General features: G+C 38.5%; 1 protein-coding gene across 4 annotated transcripts in view; it reads right to left on the bottom strand.

Moving 5' to 3' along the window:
- The window catches only part of NCAPG (non-SMC condensin I complex subunit G), a 120,009-nt gene that overhangs the window by 85,311 nt on the left and 9,549 nt on the right, over positions 1-25,149 (bottom strand). For 2 of the 4 annotated variants that reach the window (XM_068116567.2, XM_068116568.2), the window contains exons 3-7: positions 22,249-22,474; positions 21,904-22,049; positions 19,830-19,914; positions 14,147-14,336; positions 8,353-8,502 (exon numbers count right to left, since the gene is read on the bottom strand). In XM_068116567.2, coding sequence (XP_067972668.2) covers positions 8,353-8,502; positions 14,147-14,336; positions 19,830-19,914; positions 21,904-22,049; positions 22,249-22,474 — 797 coding nt within the window. The remainder of the gene's footprint in view (positions 1-8,352; positions 8,503-14,146; positions 14,337-19,829; positions 19,915-21,903; positions 22,050-22,248; positions 22,475-25,149) is intronic. The other 2 variants (XM_068116569.2, XM_078778539.1) reach the window with 1 other exon arrangement.

Genomic DNA, 25,149 nt, shown 5'->3' with positions numbered 1-25,149 from the left:
TCTTATATTAAACATTCTATATTTACCATATACATCCACTCTTGTATTAAACATTCTATATTTACCTTATACATCCATTCTTGTATTAAACATTCTATATTTACCATATACATCCACTCTTGTATTAAACATTCTATATTTACCTTATACATCCACTCTTATATTAAACATTCTATATTTACCTTATACATCCACTCTTATATTAAACATTCTATATTTACCTTATACATCCACTCTTATATTAAACATTCTATATTTACCTTATACATCCACTCTTATATTAAACATTCTATATTTACCTTATACATCCACTCTTATATTAAACATTCTATATTTACCTTATACATCCACTCTTATATTAAACATTCTATATTTACCTTATACATCCACTCTTATATTAAACATTCTATATTTACCTTATACATCCACTCTTATATTAAACATTCTATATTTACCTTATACATCCACTCTTATATTAAACATTCTATATTTACCTTATACATCCACTCTTGTATTAAACATTCTATATTTACCTTATACATCCACTCTTATATTAAACATTCTATATTTACCATATACATCCACTCTTATATAAAACATTCTATATTTACCATATACATCCACTCTTATATTAAACATTCTATATTTACCATATACATCCACTCTTATATTAAACATTCTATATTTACCATATACAGTACATCCACTCTTATATTAAACATTCTATATTTACCATGTACATCCACTCTTATATTAAACATAATATATTTACCATGTACATCCACTCTTATATTAAACATTCTATATTTACCATAAACATCCACTCTTGTATTAAACATTCTATATTTACCTTATACATCCACTCTTGTATTAAACATTCTATATTTACCATATACATCCACTCTTATATTAAACATTCTATATTTACCATATACATTCACTCTTGTATTAAAACATTCTATATTTACCATATACATCCACTCTTATATAAAACATTCTATATTTACCATATACATCCACTCCTATATTAAACATTCTATATTTACCATGTACATCCACTCTTATATTAAACATTCTATATTTACCATGTACATCCACTCTTATATTAAACATTCTATATTTACCATGTACATCCACTCTTATATTAGACATTCTATATTTACCATGTACATCCACTCTTATATTAAACATTCTATATTTACCATGTACATCCACTCTTATATTAAACATTCTATATTTACCATGTACATCCACTCTTATATTAGACATTCTATATTTACCATGTACATCCACTCTTATATTAAACATTCTATATTTACCATATACATCCACTCTTATATTAAACATTCTATATTTACCTTATACATCCACTCTTGTATTAAACATTCTATATTTACCTTATTCATCCATTCTTGTATTAAACATTCTATATTTACCATATACATCCACTCTTATATAAAACATTCTATATTTACCATATACATCCACTCTTATATTAAACATTCTATATTTACCATATACATCCACTCTTATATTAAACATTCTATATTTACCATGTACATCCACTCTTATATTAAACATTCTATATTTACCATGTACATCCACTCTTTTATTAAACATTCTATATTTACCATGTACATCCACTCTTATATTAAACATTCTATATTTACCATATACATCCACTCTTATATTAAACATTCTATATTTACCATGTACATCCACTCTTATATTAAACATTCTATATTTACCATGTACATCCACTCTTATATTAAACATTCTATATTTACCATATACATCCACTCTTGTATTAAACATTCTATATTTACCTTATACATCCACTCTTGTATTAAACATTCTATATTTACCATATACATCCACTCTTGTATTAAACATTCTATATTTACCTTATACATCCATTCTTGTATTAAACATTCTATATTTACCATATACATCCACTCTTATATTAAACATTCTATATTTACCTTATACATCCACTCTTATATTAAACATTCTATATTTACCATATACATCCACTAATTATTAAACATTCTATATTTACCATGTACATCCACTCTTATATTAAACATTCTATATTTACCATATACATCCACTCTTATATTAAACATTCTATATTTACCATATACTGTACATCCACTCTTATATTAAACATTCTATATTTACCATATACATCCACTCTTGTATTAAACATTCTATATTTACCATATACATCCACTCTTATATTAAACATTCTATATTTACCATATACATCCACTCTTATATTAAACATTCTATATTTACCATATACATCCACTCTTGTATTAAACATTCTATATTTACCATATACATCCACTCTTGTATTAAACATTCTATATTTACCATATACATCCACTCTTATATTAAACATTCTATATTTACCATACACATCCACTCTTATATTAAACATTCTATATTTACCATACACATCCACTCTTATATTAAACATTCTAGATTTACCATGTACATCCACTCTTATATTAAACATTTTAGATTTACCATGTACATCCACTCTTGTATTAAACATTCTATATTTACCATGTACATCCACTCTTATATTAAACATTCTATATTTACCATATACATCCACTCTTATATTAAACATTCTATATTTACCATATACATCCACTCTTATATTAAACATTCTATATTTACCATATACATCCACTCTTATATTAAACATTTTATATTTACCATATACATCCACTCTTATATTAAACATTCTATATTTACCATATACATCCACTCTTATATTAAACATTCTATATTTACCATATACATCCACTCTTATATTAAACATTCTATATTTACCATATACATCCACTCTTATATTAAACATTTTATATTTACCATATACATCCACTCTTATATTAAACATTCTATATTTACCATATACATCCACTCTTATATTAAACATTCTATATTTACCATATACATCCACTCTTATATTAAACATTTTATATTTACCATATACATCCACTCTTATATTAAACATTCTATATTTACCATATACATCCACTCTTATATTAAACATCCTATATTTACCATATACATCCACTCTTATATTAAACATTCTATATTTACCATATACATCCACTCTTATATTAAACATTTTATATTTACCATATACATCCACTCTTATATTAAACATTCTATATTTACCATATACATCCACTCTTATATTAAACATTCTATATTTACCATACACATCCACTCTTATATTAAACATTCTATATTTACCATATACATCCACTCTTGTATTAAACATTCTATATTTACCATATACATCCACTCTTGTATTAAACATTCTATATTTACCTTATACATCCATTCTTGTATTAAACATTCTATATTTACCATATACATCCACTCTTGTATTAAACATTCTATATTTACCATATACATCCACTCTTATATTAAACATTCTATATTTACCATGTACATCCACTCTTATATTAAACATTCTAGATTTACCATGTACATCCACTCTTATATTAAACATTCTATATTTACCATACACATCCACTCTTATATTAAACATTCTAGATTTACCATGTACATCCACTCTTGTATTAAACATTCTAGATTTACCATGTACATCCACTCTTATATTAAACATTCTATATTTCCCATATACATCCACTCTTATATTAAACATTCTATATTTACCATATACATCCACTCTTATATTAAACATTCTATATTTACCATACACATCCACTCTTATATAAAACATTCTATATTTACAATGTACATCCACTCTTATATTAAACATTCTATATTTACCATATACATCCACTCTTATATTAAACATTCTATATTTACCTTATACATCCACTCTTGTATTAAACATTCTATATTTACCATATACATCCACTCTTATATTAAACATTCTATATTTACCATATACATTCACTCTTGTATTAAAACATTCTATATTTACCATATACATCCACTCTTATATAAAACATTCTATATTTACCATATACATCCACTCCTATATTAAACATTCTATATTTACCATGTACATCCACTCTTATATTAAACATTCTATATTTACCATGTACATCCACTCTTATATTAAACATTCTATATTTACCATGTACATCCACTCTTATATTAGACATTCTATATTTACCATGTACATCCACTCTTATATTAAACATTCTATATTTACCATGTACATCCACTCTTATATTAAACATTCTATATTTACCATGTACATCCACTCTTATATTAGACATTCTATATTTACCATGTACATCCACTCTTATATTAAACATTCTATATTTACCATATACATCCACTCTTATATTAAACATTCTATATTTACCTTATACATCCACTCTTGTATTAAACATTCTATATTTACCTTATTCATCCATTCTTGTATTAAACATTCTATATTTACCATATACATCCACTCTTATATAAAACATTCTATATTTACCATATACATCCACTCTTATATTAAACATTCTATATTTACCATATACATCCACTCTTATATTAAACATTCTATATTTACCATGTACATCCACTCTTATATTAAACATTCTATATTTACCATGTACATCCACTCTTTTATTAAACATTCTATATTTACCATGTACATCCACTCTTATATTAAACATTCTATATTTACCATATACATCCACTCTTATATTAAACATTCTATATTTACCATGTACATCCACTCTTATATTAAACATTCTATATTTACCATGTACATCCACTCTTATATTAAACATTCTATATTTACCATATACATCCACTCTTGTATTAAACATTCTATATTTACCTTATACATCCACTCTTGTATTAAACATTCTATATTTACCATATACATCCACTCTTGTATTAAACATTCTATATTTACCTTATACATCCATTCTTGTATTAAACATTCTATATTTACCATATACATCCACTCTTATATTAAACATTCTATATTTACCTTATACATCCACTCTTATATTAAACATTCTATATTTACCATATACATCCACTAATTATTAAACATTCTATATTTACCATGTACATCCACTCTTATATTAAACATTCTATATTTACCATATACATCCACTCTTATATTAAACATTCTATATTTACCATATACTGTACATCCACTCTTATATTAAACATTCTATATTTACCATATACATCCACTCTTGTATTAAACATTCTATATTTACCATATACATCCACTCTTATATTAAACATTCTATATTTACCATATACATCCACTCTTATATTAAACATTCTATATTTACCATATACATCCACTCTTGTATTAAACATTCTATATTTACCATATACATCCACTCTTGTATTAAACATTCTATATTTACCATATACATCCACTCTTATATTAAACATTCTATATTTACCATACACATCCACTCTTATATTAAACATTCTATATTTACCATACACATCCACTCTTATATTAAACATTCTAGATTTACCATGTACATCCACTCTTATATTAAACATTTTAGATTTACCATGTACATCCACTCTTGTATTAAACATTCTATATTTACCATGTACATCCACTCTTATATTAAACATTCTATATTTACCATATACATCCACTCTTATATTAAACATTCTATATTTACCATATACATCCACTCTTATATTAAACATTCTATATTTACCATATACATCCACTCTTATATTAAACATTTTATATTTACCATATACATCCACTCTTATATTAAACATTCTATATTTACCATATACATCCACTCTTATATTAAACATTCTATATTTACCATATACATCCACTCTTATATTAAACATTCTATATTTACCATATACATCCACTCTTATATTAAACATTTTATATTTACCATATACATCCACTCTTATATTAAACATTCTATATTTACCATATACATCCACTCTTATATTAAACATTCTATATTTACCATATACATCCACTCTTATATTAAACATTTTATATTTACCATATACATCCACTCTTATATTAAACATTCTATATTTACCATATACATCCACTCTTATATTAAACATCCTATATTTACCATATACATCCACTCTTATATTAAACATTCTATATTTACCATATACATCCACTCTTATATTAAACATTTTATATTTACCATATACATCCACTCTTATATTAAACATTCTATATTTACCATATACATCCACTCTTATATTAAACATTCTATATTTACCATACACATCCACTCTTATATTAAACATTCTATATTTACCATATACATCCACTCTTGTATTAAACATTCTATATTTACCATATACATCCACTCTTGTATTAAACATTCTATATTTACCTTATACATCCATTCTTGTATTAAACATTCTATATTTACCATATACATCCACTCTTGTATTAAACATTCTATATTTACCATATACATCCACTCTTATATTAAACATTCTATATTTACCATGTACATCCACTCTTATATTAAACATTCTAGATTTACCATGTACATCCACTCTTATATTAAACATTCTATATTTACCATACACATCCACTCTTATATTAAACATTCTAGATTTACCATGTACATCCACTCTTGTATTAAACATTCTAGATTTACCATGTACATCCACTCTTATATTAAACATTCTATATTTCCCATATACATCCACTCTTATATTAAACATTCTATATTTACCATATACATCCACTCTTATATTAAACATTCTATATTTACCATACACATCCACTCTTATATAAAACATTCTATATTTACAATGTACATCCACTCTTATATTAAACATTCTATATTTACCATATACATCCACTCTTATATTAAACATTCTATATTTACCATACACATCCACTCTTATATTAAACATTCTATATTTACCATACACATCCACTCTTATATTAAACATTCTATATTTACCATGTACATCCACTCTTATATTAAACATTCTAGATTTACCATGTACATCCACTCTTGTATTAAACATTCTAGATTTACCATGTACATCCACTCTTGTATTAAACATTCTATATTTACCATACACATCCACTCTTATATTAAAAATTCTATATTTACCACGTACATCCACTTATATTACACATTCTATATTTACCACGTACATCCACTTATATAAAAAATTCTATATTTACCATGTACATCCACTTATATTAAACATTCTAGATTTACCATGTACATCCACTTATATTAAAAATTAGATATTTACCATGTACATCCACTCTTATATTAAACATTCTATATTTACCATGTACATCCACTCTTATATTAAACATTCTATATTTACCACGTACATCCACTTATATTAAACATTCTATATTTACCATGTACATCCACTTATATTAAAAATTCTATATTTACCACGTACATCCACTTATATTAAACATTCTATATTTACCACGTACATCCACTTATATTAAAAATTATATATTTACCATGTACATCCACTCTTATATTAAACATTCTATATTTACCATGTACATCCACTCTTATATTAAACATTCTATATTTACCACGTACATCCACTTATATTAAACATTCTATATTTACCATGTACATCCACTTATATTTAAAATTCTATATTTACCACATACATCCACTTATATTAAAAATTCTATATTTACCATGTACATCCACTTATATTAAAAATTCTATATTTACCATGTACATCCACTTATATTAAAAATTCTATATTTACCATGTACATCCACTTATATTAAACATTCTATATTTACCACGTACATCCACTTATATTAAAAATTCTATATTTACCATGTACATCCACTTATATTAAAAATTCTAGATTTACCATGTACATCCGCTTATGTTAAAAATTCTATATTTACCATGTACATCCACTTATATCAAACATTCTAGATTTACCATGTAAATCCACTTACATTAGAAATTCTATATTTACTATGTACATCCACTTACATTAAAAATTCTATATTTACCACGTACATCCACTTATATTAAAAATTCTATATTTACCACGTACATCCACTTATATTAAAAATTCTAGATTTACCATGTACATCCACTTATATTAAAAATTCTATATTTATCATGTACATCCACTTACATTAAAAATTCTATATTTACCACGTACATCCACTTATATTAAAAATTCTATATTTACCACGTACATCCACTTATATTAAACATTCTATATTTACCATGTACATCCACTTATATTAAACATTCTAGATTTACCATGTACCCCACACCTCCTCCCACATTCTTCTTTTATTTATTTATTTATTTTACTTTTCCACTTATCCCTGCATAACTTGAGAACACCAGCACGCACTCTTGGAGATATTTTGTGTAACGGAGGGGTTCTGCCAGTAGTTCCTCCATTTTCTCCTCGGATTGCGTTCCACCAGTTTCACGAAGAAGTTCGACCGAGAAACGCCAGTACAAGGCACCTTCGAGTGTCAGGCCGGAAATGGGAATCAAACTGTTGTGGAGAGGTAAATGGGTTAGGGCCAAAGGGGACCAAACCTAAAGTCTTACACGATTTGATGTTAGCTCTTACACGAGCCTCGATCTTGTATACAAAAAAAAGAAGCTCCATCCTATACCATACAAAAGGGATGCTTGCAGGGCTGACAAAATTGGGACGTGCTTAAAAGCTTGATGGTGGTACGAGGCCATACTATTAGTCACGTGACGTGGTTAAACGTTTGGACGGTCCATTGCACCAGGGTAACAAGATTGTTGATGGCCTACTCAAGCAGTTATCACTTCATCCCTATCTTTATCAAAAAACACTTACCTGGACATTGCTGCCAGGTTGTGAAGAAGATCCCATGGATGGTGATTTTTCAAAACGACATGTGCATACATTCACGTGTAGTGCTCTCGATTATTTGACTTCATCATTACCATTGTATCCACCATAAAACATGAATACGACCATTTGGTGTAGAAGTACACCATCAAACAAAATGTGCAATGCAATGTGCAATGTGCTTTCAGTCTTGAAAGAAGAAATGAAAACAATAATAAAACCAAACGACAAACTGAGAATGTTTCTCTAACTTGGCTTTGTGGGCAAACCACATCTGAACCACGATTCCATTTTCCTTCTTTATACAAATTTGAGGTGCGCTGAAGAGCTAGAACAGATAATGGATGAGCATGCAACAGAACAAAAATAATTGCAGAAAAAGGGAAAGGGAGGGGGACACCAATAGCAGGGATGAGGGGCAAATGAGGAAAACCTGGACAAACAAGGGATGTCAGGAGGGATGAGGGGTAGGGCAGGTCGCCAAGTGGCTCGATTCAAAACGCTCAAACAAGCACGCCAACGGAACACACCCAGGGTTTTGCAATCGTGTGTCAGTGTGTCCAAGGCGTAAGATTACTTTTTTATGTTATATGTTTTACTAGCAAAGGTACCCGGCGTTGCTGGGTAACAATGAGTCACTTCCTTGATGGGAATATGAAGAGAGGGGGGGTAAAGAGAGGGGGGTGAGGAGAGGAGGGAAGGAGAGGGGAATGGAAATGAAGGGGGAAAGTGGAGGGGAGGGGAGGAAGAGGGGGAGGGGAAGGGGAAGGGCAAGGGGGGAGGGGAAGCATGCTGCTGCTGAAGAATCATGGAAGCATGCTGCTTCTGTTGGCTCAACAATGGATGGAGGTCCTGAGCGCCAAACAGGAAATTAGAGCTGTCTCCCTTAACATATCACGTGCCTTCGATACGGTCTGGCACCGCGCTCTGCTCACCAAACTCTCCTCCTATGGTATCCATGGAAATCTCCACGCATGGCTTGTGGACTTCCTCTCTTGTCGTAGTCAACGTGTGGCCCTGAATGGTTTTCTCTCATCTCCCCTTCCTGTTCAGGCTGGAGTTTCCCAAGGCAGTGTTCTGGGCCCTGTGCTTTTTCTGGTCTTCATCAATGATCTCTCTGACTCTCTTGAAAATCCTCTCTATCTCTTTGCTGATGACTCCACTCTCTGCCGCTCCATACCCCATCCCTCAGATCGGCAGTCTGCAGCCTCCTCACTCTCTGCAGACCTGGACAAAATCACAGACTGGTCAAACAAGTGGAACATGTCTTTCATTGTTCCTCTCCTCAGTTCAAGCCTCTCCTCAGTGAAAGACACATGAAAGCCCGCTTGGAGTTTGCAAAAAAGCACCGAAAGGACTCTCAGACTGTGAGAAACAAGATTCTGTGCTCTGATGAAACCAAGATTGAACTGTTTGGCTTCCGTCTGACCACTCTGCCATAAAGCCCAGATCGGTGGAGTGTTGCAGTGATGGTTGTCCTTCTGGAAGTTTCTCTCATCTCCACACAGGATCTCTGGAGCTCAGCCAGAGTGACCATCGGGTTCTTGGTCACCTCTCTTACCAAGGCCCTTCTCCCCCGATTGCTCAGTTTGGCCGGGCGGCCAGCTCTCGGAAGAGTCCTGGTTGTTCCAAACTTCTTCCATTTAAGAATTATGGAGGCCACTGTGCTCTTGGGAACCTTCAAAGCAGCAGAATTTTTTTTGTAGGCTTCCCCAGATTTGTGCCTCGACACAATCCTGTCTGAGCTCTGCAGGCAGTTCCTTCGACCTCATGGCTTGGTTTTTGCTTTGATATGCATCGTCAGCTGTGAGACCTTATATAGTCAGGTGTGTGCCTTTCCAAATCATGTCCAATCAATTGAATTTACCACAGGTGGACTGCAGTCAAGGTGTAGAAACATCTCAAAGATAGTCAAGAGAAATGGGAGGCACCTAAGCTAAATTTCAAGTGTCATAGCAAAGGGTATGAATACTTATGTAAATGTGATATTACAGTTTTTTCTTTTTAATAAATTTGCCAAACTTTCAAAAATCCTGTTTTCTCTTTGTCATTATGAGATATTGAGTGTAGATTGATGAGGGAAAAAATGAATTTAAACGATTTCAGCATAAGGCTACAACATAACAAAATGTGAAAAAAGTGAAGGGGTCTGAATACTTTCTGAATGCACTGTATGTCCCTCACAAATGTCCACCAATCAGAGCTGAGGATCTGGTTACATGACAGAGGGACAGCTGATCCTCCACTCAGCAGATCCAAGAACGGCTACGCCGTTGTTAGACTTTCGGTCTTGTTTTCGTTTTACATGTTTTTTGGTCTGAATGGATAAATACCAGAGGCCATTAACACATAATTAGGGGCAGAGAATAGAAGAAGATTAGATGGGATGAACCCAGGAATAATTGAATAACTAAATTACCGCTACGTGAATGAGAGATTAGCATAGATGGCAATTGACCCGCATTTCACGGGTTTGGCCTTTTTGCATGTTTCTAATAATCCGCAAACCCACTTTAGTATCGTCAAACCTCATATTGCATAGAAAGTATACATTTTAAAAACGCAATATTTTGCTTCCATTCCACTTGCAAGGATTGACAAACAGACAGCAAGACCTGGAGGGGTGTGTGCAATTACCAATCACCTCACTATCGCTTGCCAAGCCAGCCATTCCTTATAAACCGCTTCATTGGAGTGCTTTCTTAGCCTGGTGTTGGGCTAGCGGCTAGGGTGCCGGCTTAGGATCCTAGGATCCTGGGTTCGAATCCCGGTCGATCGCTGAATTAACGCCAGGGGGGTTGACTCAGCCTGTCATCCTTCCGAGGTCGGCAAATTGAGTACCAGTTCACTGGTAATTCCCTGTTTGTCGTTAAAGGCGGCAAAAAGGGTTGGCGTCAGGAAGGGCATCCGGGCGTAAAACATTGCTTCAAAAAGGGGACCGAAAAACAACAACAACCACGGTCCCCGAAAAAGGCCAACCCCCGCTTTGCGGGGAAAAATGGCCTCTAAAGGTGGTTTTTAAAATTTTTTTATTGGAGTGCTTTCTTGATTGCTTAAAGCACGTGGCGAGCGCTGTACAAGCTCCTTGGTAACAGAACACCCCCCCCCCCCCTCCTTTCCCCCGCAGCAACAAGTAGCCGATGTGCAATCTATCCCTCCATTCATTTGGCTGTGACATAGGGAGCTTTCTCTCACCATAGGCCACATCACCAGACATCACCCTCCAGGATTCTGCACGCACTGGCACTTCCGATCATGTCTAATAAAGAAATAAACCCCTTTTCATTCCTACCACCCCATTTTTCATCACGTCGAACTTGTCACATATGAATGAGGATAAGCTACGCATGTATCCGGGTCCGGACTGAGAAACCATTTCAATGCGGTTTTCATGGTAAATCCCTGGGGGAGGTTAAAATTGGCAATGGTCTCGTGTTCTCTTTTCGGTCGGAAGTAACAATCATTCCGACCAAAGCCTGGAAGATTATTTATACTTGCGCATTTTTAATCAAAACTTTTCCGGAAGCACTTTAGGCACTTGCACAATGCATGTACGATCGTCATGTCGTAAAACCATTCAATCACATGTTCTCCACTCCAAGTACAGCAAACTGATGTCCCTGGATGCCGAGTTATTGCTGCTTTGCTTTATCCGCTAAGTCTTCACTTGCTTTGTCTCTCCACTGCATGCCACAGTTGTGGGCTGTAGACATGTTCATGGTGAGAATTTTCGATCCCTGGTACCGGTATCGTTTAAAGGCTTCACAGAGCACCCTTTATTGTGAGGATGATGGTATGAGTCGTCGCTTACGACAAATCACTTCCCTTTGTTGGCGTGCTCACTATGCGATGGCTGGATAGTCCAATGCAGAACCCACAGTGTCTACCACAAACAAAGCAGGTATAGACTGGTTCTTGCGGAGAGGGACGCTGGCAGGTTTTCCTTTCTAGTTTCCAATGTCTCCAGATAGCAAGTCTCCCACATTCAAAATGGTCCAGGCCTCTGTGGCAAATGTTATGCCAAGTTGACCTGTTTGTGGCCTGATGTTCCCAGGTGCGTCCCAACTGGAATGGCACAAGACTTGAGTGTAGACTTAAGGACATCCTTATAGCGCTTTCTTTGTCCACCACGTAACCGTTTACCAAATTTAATTTGTCCATAGAAAAGTGCTCTTGGGATTCTATGATCTTCCATGCGTGTGAGGTGTTGATCTTCCATGATCTTCATACGATCTTCTTCCATATGATCTTCCATGCGTCCATGACCAGCAAAGCTGAGACATCAGGAAATACTCAATTCCTTGGATACGACAGTGGTCTCGGATTGAGGTGTTAGGTATTCTGTCTCGCCAGGTGATGCCAAGAATCTTATGAAGGCATCACATATGGAATTGATCAAGGTGTTTGATATGGTGATTATACGGTGTCCAAGATTCGCATCCGTACAGGAGTGTCGCTAAGACAACGGCACGATATACACTGATCTTGGTGTCCACGCAAATGCCACCTTCAGGCCAAAGATGATGAGTCAATCTTCCAAAGTACACACATGTTTTACCGAGTTTTGATGTTACTTCGTCATCAATCATTGCATTTTGAAAGAGGACACCTCCAAGGTAACACAACCTATCTACAACTTTGAGTCGCATGTCATCGATGGTAATGGATGGGATGGTATACATACCTTCTGGTCTCGGCTGAAGCATAGCCTCAGACTTCTTGAGGCTAAACGTAAGGCCGTAGCGACGAGCAGATTGCGCAAAGGAGTTGACAATAAATAATCAGCCCTAACCAATCGAACCTCAGGCCTTGCCGGCCAGTTTGTGAAGATTCCCACAAGAAAGGTGGGATAATAGTGGCCGTTGAAGAAAAAGAAGAAAAAAATAAATAAATAAAAAGAAGAAGAAAAGGAAGGAGAAAAGGAATGAGAAAATGAAGATAATGAAGAAGAAGAAGAAGAAGAAGAAAAAGAGGTAGAAAATAGGCAGAGATGGTTAGGTTGAGATGAAGGGACTTTCACTGGTTAGGGTATCCACTCTGAATCTGGGAGATCACTGTGCAGCATGGAGAGAAAAGCAATGTCAAAGAGGACGTCAGTCGTTTACAGAATGCTCTGGGAAGTGACGTCACTTCCCTAAATCTCAGCAGCTCTATTTGTGTGAAAGTAAGGTCTGTTGTTCTCATGTATCTGTCTCCATGTGTGAGTGTGCGATTTGTCACAGCTCCTCCACGAGACTTAGAACGTGTAAATAAAAATAATAATAAAAACTCCAATGGAGACAGGAAAATGATTTTTGTGGATCAGACTTACCCTTCATGCAACATGGCAAATTCTCTTTTCACGTCACAAGCACGATTTGCAAACAGCGCTCGCAAAACGAGAAACGATGCATCGATGTCCGACTCGGGATCGAGTCGGCTTAGCAGAGCTAGGGGCTCTCCATTGAGGGATTGTAGCCAGGCCGGAAGAAGCCTGGAACGAACTGTGTTTCGGACACCCTCTGTGAAGGAAAACAAGAGGTCTCATATTCCTACAAAGGTAATAAAGAATATGCAATCAGTAATAAAGTCTCTGTCCGGCTACATCTTATCCAATAGCAATTCGAGTTCGATCCACCGATTTGACAATGGCCGGGGGTTGATATAGAACAGTTTGACATTTACTTATTCAACTTGAGCTTCTAACATATCCCTTTCCTGATACTGTTGGACATCTTCTCCATCCACTGCTCCCAGTGCTTTTGCTCGTTTGTCGACAACGTTGAACACTTACTTCAGTGACGCATTTCAGACAGACTCGTCAGATCCTCTCAGATTATTTTAAACTACCTTTTCATCGGTTTCGTTTTGGATTATTTATTTATCCAAGTGATCTCTCGTCTCGTTTACCTATGCTTTCTCACAGTCTTGTGTCTTGACCTCATTGTGATGATCGTGGTTCACGAATCACCATATTTTCCTCTCCACCCTCTTTTTCTTTTGAGTTCTTCTCCTGTTCATTTCCTCCCCATTCTAAGGCCTCTTGTCACATCGGATGCAATCAATGTTAAACTAGATTTTTCAGGTTGCCTCCATTTGCTGCTTTCAGGATTTGGCTTCTTCTATTCGAGTCCTCAACATGTACCAAAAGTCATGGTCTGGTGCTCTTGTTTTCATTCTTCTCTCCAAGCCTTACTGTTTCAAGTTTACTTACGACAATTGGCACTAGACTGTAATCGTGTCCACTACTTCCTTTCGGTCCTCTCAATGACAATCATCAAAAAAAAATTAAATTTACCTTCTCATTCAACCACATTAGGAATCACAATGCTCGTTTTTCTTCTTCCGATCTACAAACTCATCCACCGACATCAGATTCACTTGGACCACACATCCCGTATCAGGAGCTTTAGCCACCTTCGGTTCTGTTGTCAGCCCAACGGTGAGGGAAGGCTGAGTTTTTACAGTCTGCAGACAATCCCTTGGCCTTGGGCTAAATACCACCAATACCATCTGTCGTGAAGTAAGATGGTTCCATCCGAGGGATGCCCTCAATCTCCGAAACGTTACTCATGATGCTATTCCGACGCCGAACGCATGGGGAGGATTTATATACCAGCTATGAGTAAGGATGGGTCATTCCGCTCTCTTGTGTCTTCGAGTTGGTAAGATTGTTGCAAGATCTGTGTTACATTTGCTAATATCTTTGCAATGGCGTAATGGTAATGAAAGTGGCAAGAGATGCTTGCTTAATAGCTTTTGTGTTTTCTTTGTAGATCAGTCGCATTCAAGTGAATAAAAGCTCCCAGCTTGGAGTTTTGGTGATCCGTCTCGTTTCGTTTCACCACATTTTTATTCACTTGGATTCTACGGTTGTAGCCATGGAGAAGCTGCTCCACCTGGAGGTATTCTCGGGCGACCCTCAGGCTACGAACGCCGCGGACCAATGGGAATATTGGCACAACTCTCTTCTGCACGACACCGCGGCGGTTCCGGATCTCACCGAGGCACAGCGGCTATCGGTTCTGACCTGTCATGTCAGCCTCCTGGTCTACGGGTACATATCCCACTGTACCACCTACGATGCGGCAGTGGCGACGCTGCGTGGCATATATGTCCGGCAACGAAGTGCATTGTACGGACGACACATGTTGGCTACCTGACGCCAGGAAGCTTCGGAGAGCCAGGAGCACTACATCAAGGAGCTGATACGCCTGGGGAAAGGTTGTCTGATGGAGGCTCGAACCGCCGCGGAGGCGACCGACGACTTGATGCGGGATGCATTTGTTGCTGGTATCTCGTCGTCTGCCATCAGACTCCGTTTGCTGGAGGAAACCACGTTGACCTTCCAACAAGCATGTGACAAAACATGCATTCTACAGCTGGCAGCGTCCCACGCGGCGGGAATACGGTGGACCCGATCTCACAGCGGGGGCCGCTGCCGCAGCACGGCCGGAGTCGACTGCATCGCCAGAACTGGCTCTCGCGGAATCTCCAGATGACACTCCGGCACCGATCGCTGGAGACGATGGGAATCCGAACGCCGCAGCTGCGAACTCTGCGGAGAATGCCAAATGTTATTTTTGTGGCAACAAGAGACACCCTCGCTCCGCGTGTCCCGCCAAAAATTGTGAATGTCATAATTGTGGTAAAAGAGGACACTTTGCTAAAATGTGTCGGGCGGCTAAATCTAAGCCTTCAGGGGGCTCGAGTCTCGCAGGTACGCGCACCTCACGGACGGCGCGAGGCGTGCGCCGCGCTACCTGTAATCGTGGAAGGGATTCGCGTGGAAGGGCTTATCGATACTGGTAGTTCCTCCAGTTTTGTCAGCCATGCTTTGGTACGACGTCACGGCTGGACGATTGACTCGGATACCCGACGAATTTACCTGGCTTTGTCCGGACATAGCGTACGCACCAAAGGCGTTTGCTCTCTTAAACTCGTCGTCGATGATAAACTGTATGAGGATGTGAAACTCGCGGTGATGCCGGAACTGTGCGCCGACATAATGCTCGGTCATGACTTCCTGAGCCGGTACGGCCGGTTGGAGATGCGCGTGGGAGACGGAGAGAATACTCTTTCGGTCTGCGGCTTAACCGAGATGGCCATAGATCCTCCAGCGCTATTTCCCAGCCTGACGGCCGATTGCCGACCGGTAACCGTGAAATCTCGATGGTATACTCGTGCCGACGCTGCATACATTGCCGAGGAGACCGAGCGTATGCTCCGAGAGGGCATTATAGAGCCGAGTAGATCGCCGTGGAGAGTGCAGGTTCTAGTCGTACACTCTGACAATCACAGGAAACGCCTGGTCATTGATTACAGCCGAACAACAAATAAATTTACACAAATGGACGCTTTTCCTTTGCCGAAAATTGATGACCTCGTTCAGGAGGTTGCCAAATCAGGGTCTTCAGCACTTTGGATCTAAAATCAGCGTATCATCAGATACCCATCAGAGAATCGGATAGGCCGTGTACTGGTTTTCAATCCGGTCGACAGCTGTATCAATTTCGGCGGATTCCTTTCGGAATCACTAATGGGGTGGCGTGTTTTCAACGTGCAATGGCCGACATCTTGGTTAAAGAGAATTTACAGGACGTATTCGTTTACGTAGATAATGTGACCGTCTGCGGACATACCCAGGAGGGGCACGACGCAAACTTGAAACGATTCTTGGAGGTTGCGCAACATTATAATTTAACCTTCAACCACGAGAAATGCCACTACGGTGCAAAAACAATCGATTTACTTGGGTATACAGTGACCAGCTGGGAGATAAAACCGGACGCCGAGCGCCTCCGACCTTTGCTAGAAATGGCGGCACCCTGTGATCGAGCGTCCCTGAGGTGGTGCCTCGGGCTTCTCGCACAACACTCGAGATGGATTGAAGGCTACTCAGAGAAAATAAGACCTCTGGTGGACAGCAAGGTCTTCCCTCTGACGCAGGACGCGCTAGACACTTTTCAACTTCTGAAGGAGAACATAGCTCGGGCCTGTGTGACCTCCATTGATGATAACCTCCCGTTCCTGGTCGACAGACGCTTCGGATTGTGCGATTGCTGCTACCCTAACGCAAAACAAACGACCTGTGGCATTCTTCTCTAGGACACTGACCTCCACTGAACGCAAACATTCGGCAGTGGAAAGAGAGGCGGAAGCGGTGGTCGAGGCGGTCAGAAGGTGGCGCCATCTGCTGCTGGGCAGGAAATTTGATCTCCTGACAGACCAACAGTCGGTGGCTTTTATATTCGGCCATGACCACCCTCAGCGTATTAAAAACGACAAAATCGCACGATAGCGGGTCGAACTAACTGATTACTGCTATGACATAATCTATCGCCCTGGGAGCGAGAATGTGGTAGCCGACGCGCTCTCTCGCCCGTCAGTTTGTGCTGCTATGACGTCAGATGATCTAAAGAGCATCCATGACTCATTCATTATGTCACCCCGGGGTAACTCGATTCGCTCATTTTGTGCGCTCTCGCAATTTGCCTTTCTCGATCGAGGAGATCCGACGTCTATGCCGCACCTGCTCCGTGTGTGCAGAGTTGAAGCCGCGATTCTATAAGCCGCCGTTAATATTCAAACGTTAATCGCCGCCGTTTATCCCGGCGTTAATCAAACGCCGCCGTTTCAATAATTTTAAATGGTTATTATTGAGGGTTTGCTAGAAGTAGAGGAGAGAGGAGTGAGAAGAAAAAGAATTGAAGCTTGAAGCTTGAAGAAAAATAATTGAAAGCTTGAAGAAAATAGTTTTAAGCTGGTTAGTGAATACCTTCACAATCAAAGTGGTAATGCAGAGTGGAAAATGGTGATCATTGAGCAAGGGCATCCTCCAATCCCTAATCCTCCACTCCCCACCCCTCCTTATATGGAAGAGGAGATGTACAACAAGTTGGAGGAGGATGGTGGACAGAAAATGATCTATAAATTGGCACGTGGCAGGAACGAGGATAGCAAGGACATGAAGGGAGGAGCAGTGATTAAGGATGGAGGCGGGAGGCTTGTGACAGAGAGGGGCGCAGTATTGAAGGTGTGGGAAGGATATTTCAAACAGCTGTTGAACCAGGAAGGAAGCAACAGCGAGCTAACAACAGCGAACAGGTTAGAGGGGAAAGAGATCAGACAGGGAAATAGGTTTGAGTATCTGGGTGCACCAGTGACCGGAGATGGTAAATCAGAGGTAGATGTGCGGATGAGGATTCAGGTGGGTACGAATGTGTGGAGGAGGGTGGAGGGTGTAATGACAGACAGAAAGATTTCAAGGAGATTTAAATGGAAGGTTCTGATGTCATGTGTAACGCCGGTCTACCTTTACGGCCTGGAGACGGTCGCACCGATAGAGAGGCAACAACAGAGGCTGCAGATTTGCGAGAACAACTGGGTCAGGATGATTGTGGGAGTGAAAAGGGTGGATAGAAGGAGAATGGATGAACTGAAGGAGGAGATTGATGTGCAGATGAGCTGGACGGGGAGATTGGTGAAATGCCGGCTGAGATGGGCTGGACACGGTGTGAATGGGGAAGAGAGAATGGCAAAGAAAGCGGATATGTTGAGGCAACAAGGGAAGAGGCAAAGAGGTAGACCGTGGGTGAGAGGGGAGGATTGTGTGAGGAGGGGTATCAGTAAGGAGGGGTTGGTTGGAGGGTGGAGAGAGTTGACTGAGGACAGAGGGGTATGGAGGCGTATCATGGCCAAGGCAGGGCAGGAGCGTTGGTACCATTGGACCACACCCATTATAAAGGGAAGATGAGGAGAACAACAACAAATTTAAATAAATATATAAAATTTGAAACGAGGTGGAAGAGACATGTAATCCAAATATTTTCATCATTATAAAGTTGAACCATTGCTGCATATATATATTTTTGGGATTACATGGGTGAGGGGATGAAAATTAATAAATAAATAAACAAACATACATAAACACATAAACATGGAGAGAGGAACAAATGGAACAGCACATGGCGTTCGAGTCTCCATCATGAATGGATAGAAAATAGCAAACGTACGTGAATGGTCGGTCAGGCCTTGCCGTACTAGTGAAACCCTCTGGGCTATCTTCAGTCCGTCAATGTGCACGGTCTTGGCCAACACCTGAATGAAGCATCACACTGGTTCACAGGTGTAACCAGGTCGTTCCACACACATGTAAACAAACCTTTTGCTGGAAACTTTACATCAATTTGTATCATGACCAAATGAGTGCTGCATTCACAGAACATGCATGATGGATGGGGTTTGCTTTATTATTATTATTATTATTATTTTTAACAGTCAATAATAGGACAAACGTTCACGCATCAAGGTACAAAACCTCCATACATAACCTTCAGAAACTATTCACACCCCTTGACCTTTTCACATTTTGTTGTTTCAGCCTGATTTTAAAATGGATTGAATTGAGATTTTCTTTTGTCACTGATCCACACAAAATAGCCCATAATGTCAAAGTGGAAATTTTGTTTTTTAGAATTTCTTACAAAATAATTAAAAATTAAAAGCTGAAATGTCTGGAGTCAATAAGTATTCGACCCCTTTGCTATGAATGAATAATTTAGCTCAGGTGCATCCAATTTCATTTGATCATCCTTGAGATGTCTACAAGTTGATTGGAGTCCAGCTGTGCCCAACTAAATTGATTGGATACGATTTAAAAAGAAACATTTTTTCTATATTATACAAGGTCCCACAGTTGACAGTGCATGTCGGAGCAGAAACTTTACCATGAAGTCCAAGGAACTGTCCATAGAGGCCCGAGATAGAATTGTGAGGAGGCCTAGATCTGGTGAAGGGTATAAAACAAATTCTAGAGTGTTGAAAGTTCCCAAGAACAAAGTGTGCTCCATCATTAGGAAATGGAAACAATATGGAACTACCCAGACTCTTCCAAGAACTGGGTGTCCGACCAAACTGAGCAACCGGGGAAGAAGGACCTTGGTCATAGAGGTGACCAATAACCCAATGACCACTCTGACAGAACAACAGAATTCCTTGGCTGAGATGGGAGAACCTGCCGGAAGGACAACAGTCTCTGCAGCATTTCACAAATCTAGGCTTTATGGGAGAGTGGCTAGATGGAATGCGGTCCTGAGAAAAAGGTACATGACAGCACACCTGCAGTTTGCAAAAAGACATGCGAAAGAATCAGAAAGCAAGAGGCAAAATATTCTGTGGTCTGATGAGATGAAAATCGAACTATTCGGCCTGACTGCAAACACAATGTCTGGAGGAAATTGAGCACAGCTGATCTCCCCCATCTAACACCATCCCAACCATGTAACATGGTGGTGGCAGCATCATGCTATGGAGATGCTTTTCAGGGGCAGTGCCTAGATAGAGGGACTTGTAAGGATTGAAGGAACAATGAATGGAGCCAAATACAGGCAAATCCTTGAGGAGGACCTGTTTCAGGGTGTAAAACACCTTAGACTGCGGTGAAGATTTACGTTCCAACAAGACAATGACCCCAAGCATTCAACCAAAGCAACACCGGTTGAGAGGCTTCAGAACAGGAACATGAAAGTCCTTGAGTGGCCCAACCAAAGCCCAGACTTGATTCCATTGAGAATCTATGGAAAGACTTGAAGATTTCTGTTCACCGATGCTCCACATCCAACTTGACGGCGCTTGAGCAAATCTGCAAGAAAGAATGGGGTAACTCCCAAAATCCAGATCATATGAAAAACTGATAGACGTACCCAAGAAGACTCCAACCTGTAATCACTGCCAAAAGCATTTCTCCACAGTATCAACTCAGTGGGTTGAATAATTATCTAAATTAGATATTTCTGTGTTTCACTTTCAAATATTTTGTAAAAGTTTCTAAAATATATATAATTCCACTTTGACATTAATGGGGTATTGTGTGTAAAGTATTGACAAAAATCTCATTTTAATCCATTTTAAATTAAGGCTGTAACAACAAAATGTCAAAAAGGCAATGGGTGTGAATACTTTCTGAAGAGACAAGTTGTGCATTCTTTTTTTTAACCAGAACATCAACTAGATAAAGGATGAGATACAATAAAATCAAAATAAAAACATTACTATTTAAAAAGTTATCATCTGTCTAACGAAGAGTACCTCATACGCAGCCTTGCGTACAGATTCGTGGACATCGCGCGTGCGCCCCAACATGTAAGGGAGCGAACGCAGTGAGGGGCTGAGGGATAAGAGCACCGCACGGCGGACTTCCGGGTATGGGTCACGCTCCAACAAGTGCATGAAACCTGAGGGCAGGAGCGACAACACAGCGAGAGACGGATGAGGTCTCGTGCCGCAGCCGACATCTCGCCGTTTGGTTTGGAAACGCATTGTAAGGGTCTAACACCTCAACGACGATCATCTTTTTAAAAATCCAAATGTTTAGAAAATATTTCTGAACGGAACGCAGCGAACAAACAGCACTTTCCGATGGGTCTTACCGACCTGCAGTGACGGGACAGTTGGGGTCCACAGGGTCTTGCAGATGTGTGAGTGCAAGAGCTGCCTGCTGGCGAACGGTGGACACACGGTCGCACAAACGCTCCAGCATAATATCGCATAGGCCGTCCAACACTTCGTCCAACACCGCCTTGTCCCCCAGTTGAGCAAACAACCGACGGACGAGATGGCAGATCCTAAACCGCACGGCCTTGTTTTGTGCGTCGTGATTCTTGGGTAGAAGGTAGAAGGCGACGTGAAACGAGGCATTAAACAAACACAAGTTTATTAAAGTTTAAGCGTGCACATTAAAGAGGCAAAAAACAAGACCGAAGGGCCGGGCTTGTTTGATACTTTAGTTGAAGAGGATAGTATGACCTGGGTAGAGATACCACATAACAAATAATGTAAGTGTTAATTTTTTTTTGCCTTCAGACATGGACAGCCGGTTCGTGAATGACTTGGGTAAAAAAGGGTGAATTGCAAATGATGAACCAATGAATTCCACATTCTTTTGCCACCTTCAGTCGAATGTCAGACATGGACAGTCGGTTCTCTATATTTTCATTCCAAACAGCATCATTCATCATTCCAATCACAAATTAATACTATGGTATTAATATATCAGAAATAATGTTAAACCACGATTGTATCGAGATACATGTAATAAAATCATTGTTTTAATGTAAAGGGATGTGGAGATGTTACACCAAAAAATATGTAAACAACGTGGGGATGATCATAAGAAATGATCATGTCAAACCATCTGTACATCTTTCTTTGAATAATGGTTGCTCCTAGAAAAGACAATTATATCAAAGGACGGACGGACGGACGCACGGACGCACGCACGCACGCACGCACACACACACACACACACACACACACACACACACACACACACACACACACACACACACACACACACACACACACACACACACACAGTCTTTTCTTGGGACAACCATTATTCAAAGAAAGATATACGGATGGTTTCACATGACCTTTTCTTGTGATCATCCCGACCTTGTTTGCATAATTAGGAGCAACATAATGGAGTAACACCCGACATCCTTTTACATTTTTATGCCTCTGTTGACAAAGTCGCCGGAGGCATTATGTTTTCAGGTTGTCCGTCTGGCTATCCGTCTGGCTATCCGTCTGGCTATCCGTCTGGCTATCCGTCTGGCTATCCGTCTGGCTATCCGTATGGCTATCCGTATGGCTATCCGTATGGCTATCCGTATGGCTATCCGTATGGCTATCCGTCTGGCTATCCGTCTGGCTATCCGTCTGGCTATCCATCTGGCTATCCATCTGGCTATCCGTCTGGCTATCCGTCCGCCCGCGATAGGTTTTCGTTACCGCGATAACTTGAGAACGGCTGAAGAGATCTTGTTCAAACTTGGTGCAGGTATGTATCATTATGGAAAGCTGAACTGATTATATTTTGGGGTCACGAGGTCCAAGGCCAAAGGTCATATTAGGTAAAAATACTGTTACCGTGATAACTTGTGACCCAGTGATGTGATTCTGACCAAATTTAGTACAGTTATGTAGAATGATGCAACGATGAACTGATTAAATTTTGGGGTCAAGAGGTCAAAGGTCAAAGCCTGTAATATGTCTATAACTTGAGAACGAATGAAGTGATCAAATTCAAACTTGGTACATGTATGTATAATGATGGAAACATGAACTGATTAAACTTTGGGGTCAAGAGGTCAAAGGTCATAGCTCATGACAGGTAAAAATGTGATAACTTGTGAACATCTGAAGGGATTTAAATCAAACTTTGTACAAGTATTATAATGATGCAATAATGTGGGCGGAGGCATATTGGTCGAAGAGTGTCGTTCTATTTAAAAATGTTTTTTTTTTTTTTTGTATACAAGATCGAGGGCTCGTGTAAGAGCCAAGATCAATCACAAAAAAAAAAAAACAGTCACACAAAACATACAATAAAGGGAGCGGGAGACAAGATGGGGAGAGAGAGGGAAGCACACAAGTACAACAGCAGAGAACTGAGACATTGAAAGATCTGTGGGAGGGAGAGGGCTTGGGGGGAGGAGGCATGGGAAGGCAGGGGTGGGAGGTGGGAGAGGTATAAAACACATGGCCACTGCTAGAACTTCCAGGAAAGAAGTCTGTATTTCAAAAAAAGTGGATCTGGGGTGAATTAACGGGGGTAGAAGAGATCAAGGTTTTGGAAAGGGGGAAGATAAGAGATGGTGGTGAACAGCTGTTTGTTCCAGAGGCGGGAGTAAAGAGGAATGAAGGAGTGAAGGTGAGCAGGGAGTCTTGATTTTGGCAGTTTCACCAGAAGATGGTTGCTTGCAGATCTTGCGTGTGCTGCAGGAATATTTGGAGGACAGAGCACAGACAGAGCTGGGGGGATAGGCCAGAGAGGAGTCGGTAGAAGACAAAGACCACCAACCTGCCTGCGGTGAGAGAGAAAGGTCCTCAGAATCAGCTTCGTCATGGGAGATTCCAATGATTCTGAAAGCTTTAGTTCATACAGCGTGAAGCCGAGCTAGGTGTGAGGCAGGTTCACCTGAGGCAGGTGCTTTTACCTGCCTGAGGTAGGTAAAACTACAGGTTCCTTTCAGTAAAATACAGGTTATTAGATTTCCTTTTAATAAAATACAGGTTATTAGATTTCGTTTTAGTAAAATACAGGTTATTAGATTTCATTTTAGTAAAATACAGGTTATTAGATTTCATTTTAGTAAAATACAGGTTATTAGATTTCATTTTGGTAAAATACAGGTTATTAGATTTCATTTTAGTAAAATACAGGTTATTAGATTTCATTTTAGTAAAATACATGTTATTAGATTTCATTTTAGTAAAATACAGGTTATTAGATTTCATTTTGGTAAAATACAGGTTATTCGATTTCATTTT

Source organism: Myxine glutinosa, chromosome 5 (assembly GCF_964187855.1).
Source record: "Myxine glutinosa chromosome 5, kmMyxGlut1.1, whole genome shotgun sequence".
In the NCBI taxonomy this organism is placed as follows: domain Eukaryota; kingdom Metazoa; phylum Chordata; class Myxini; order Myxiniformes; family Myxinidae; genus Myxine; species Myxine glutinosa.
This window is presented reverse-complemented; position numbering and strand designations above follow the sequence as displayed.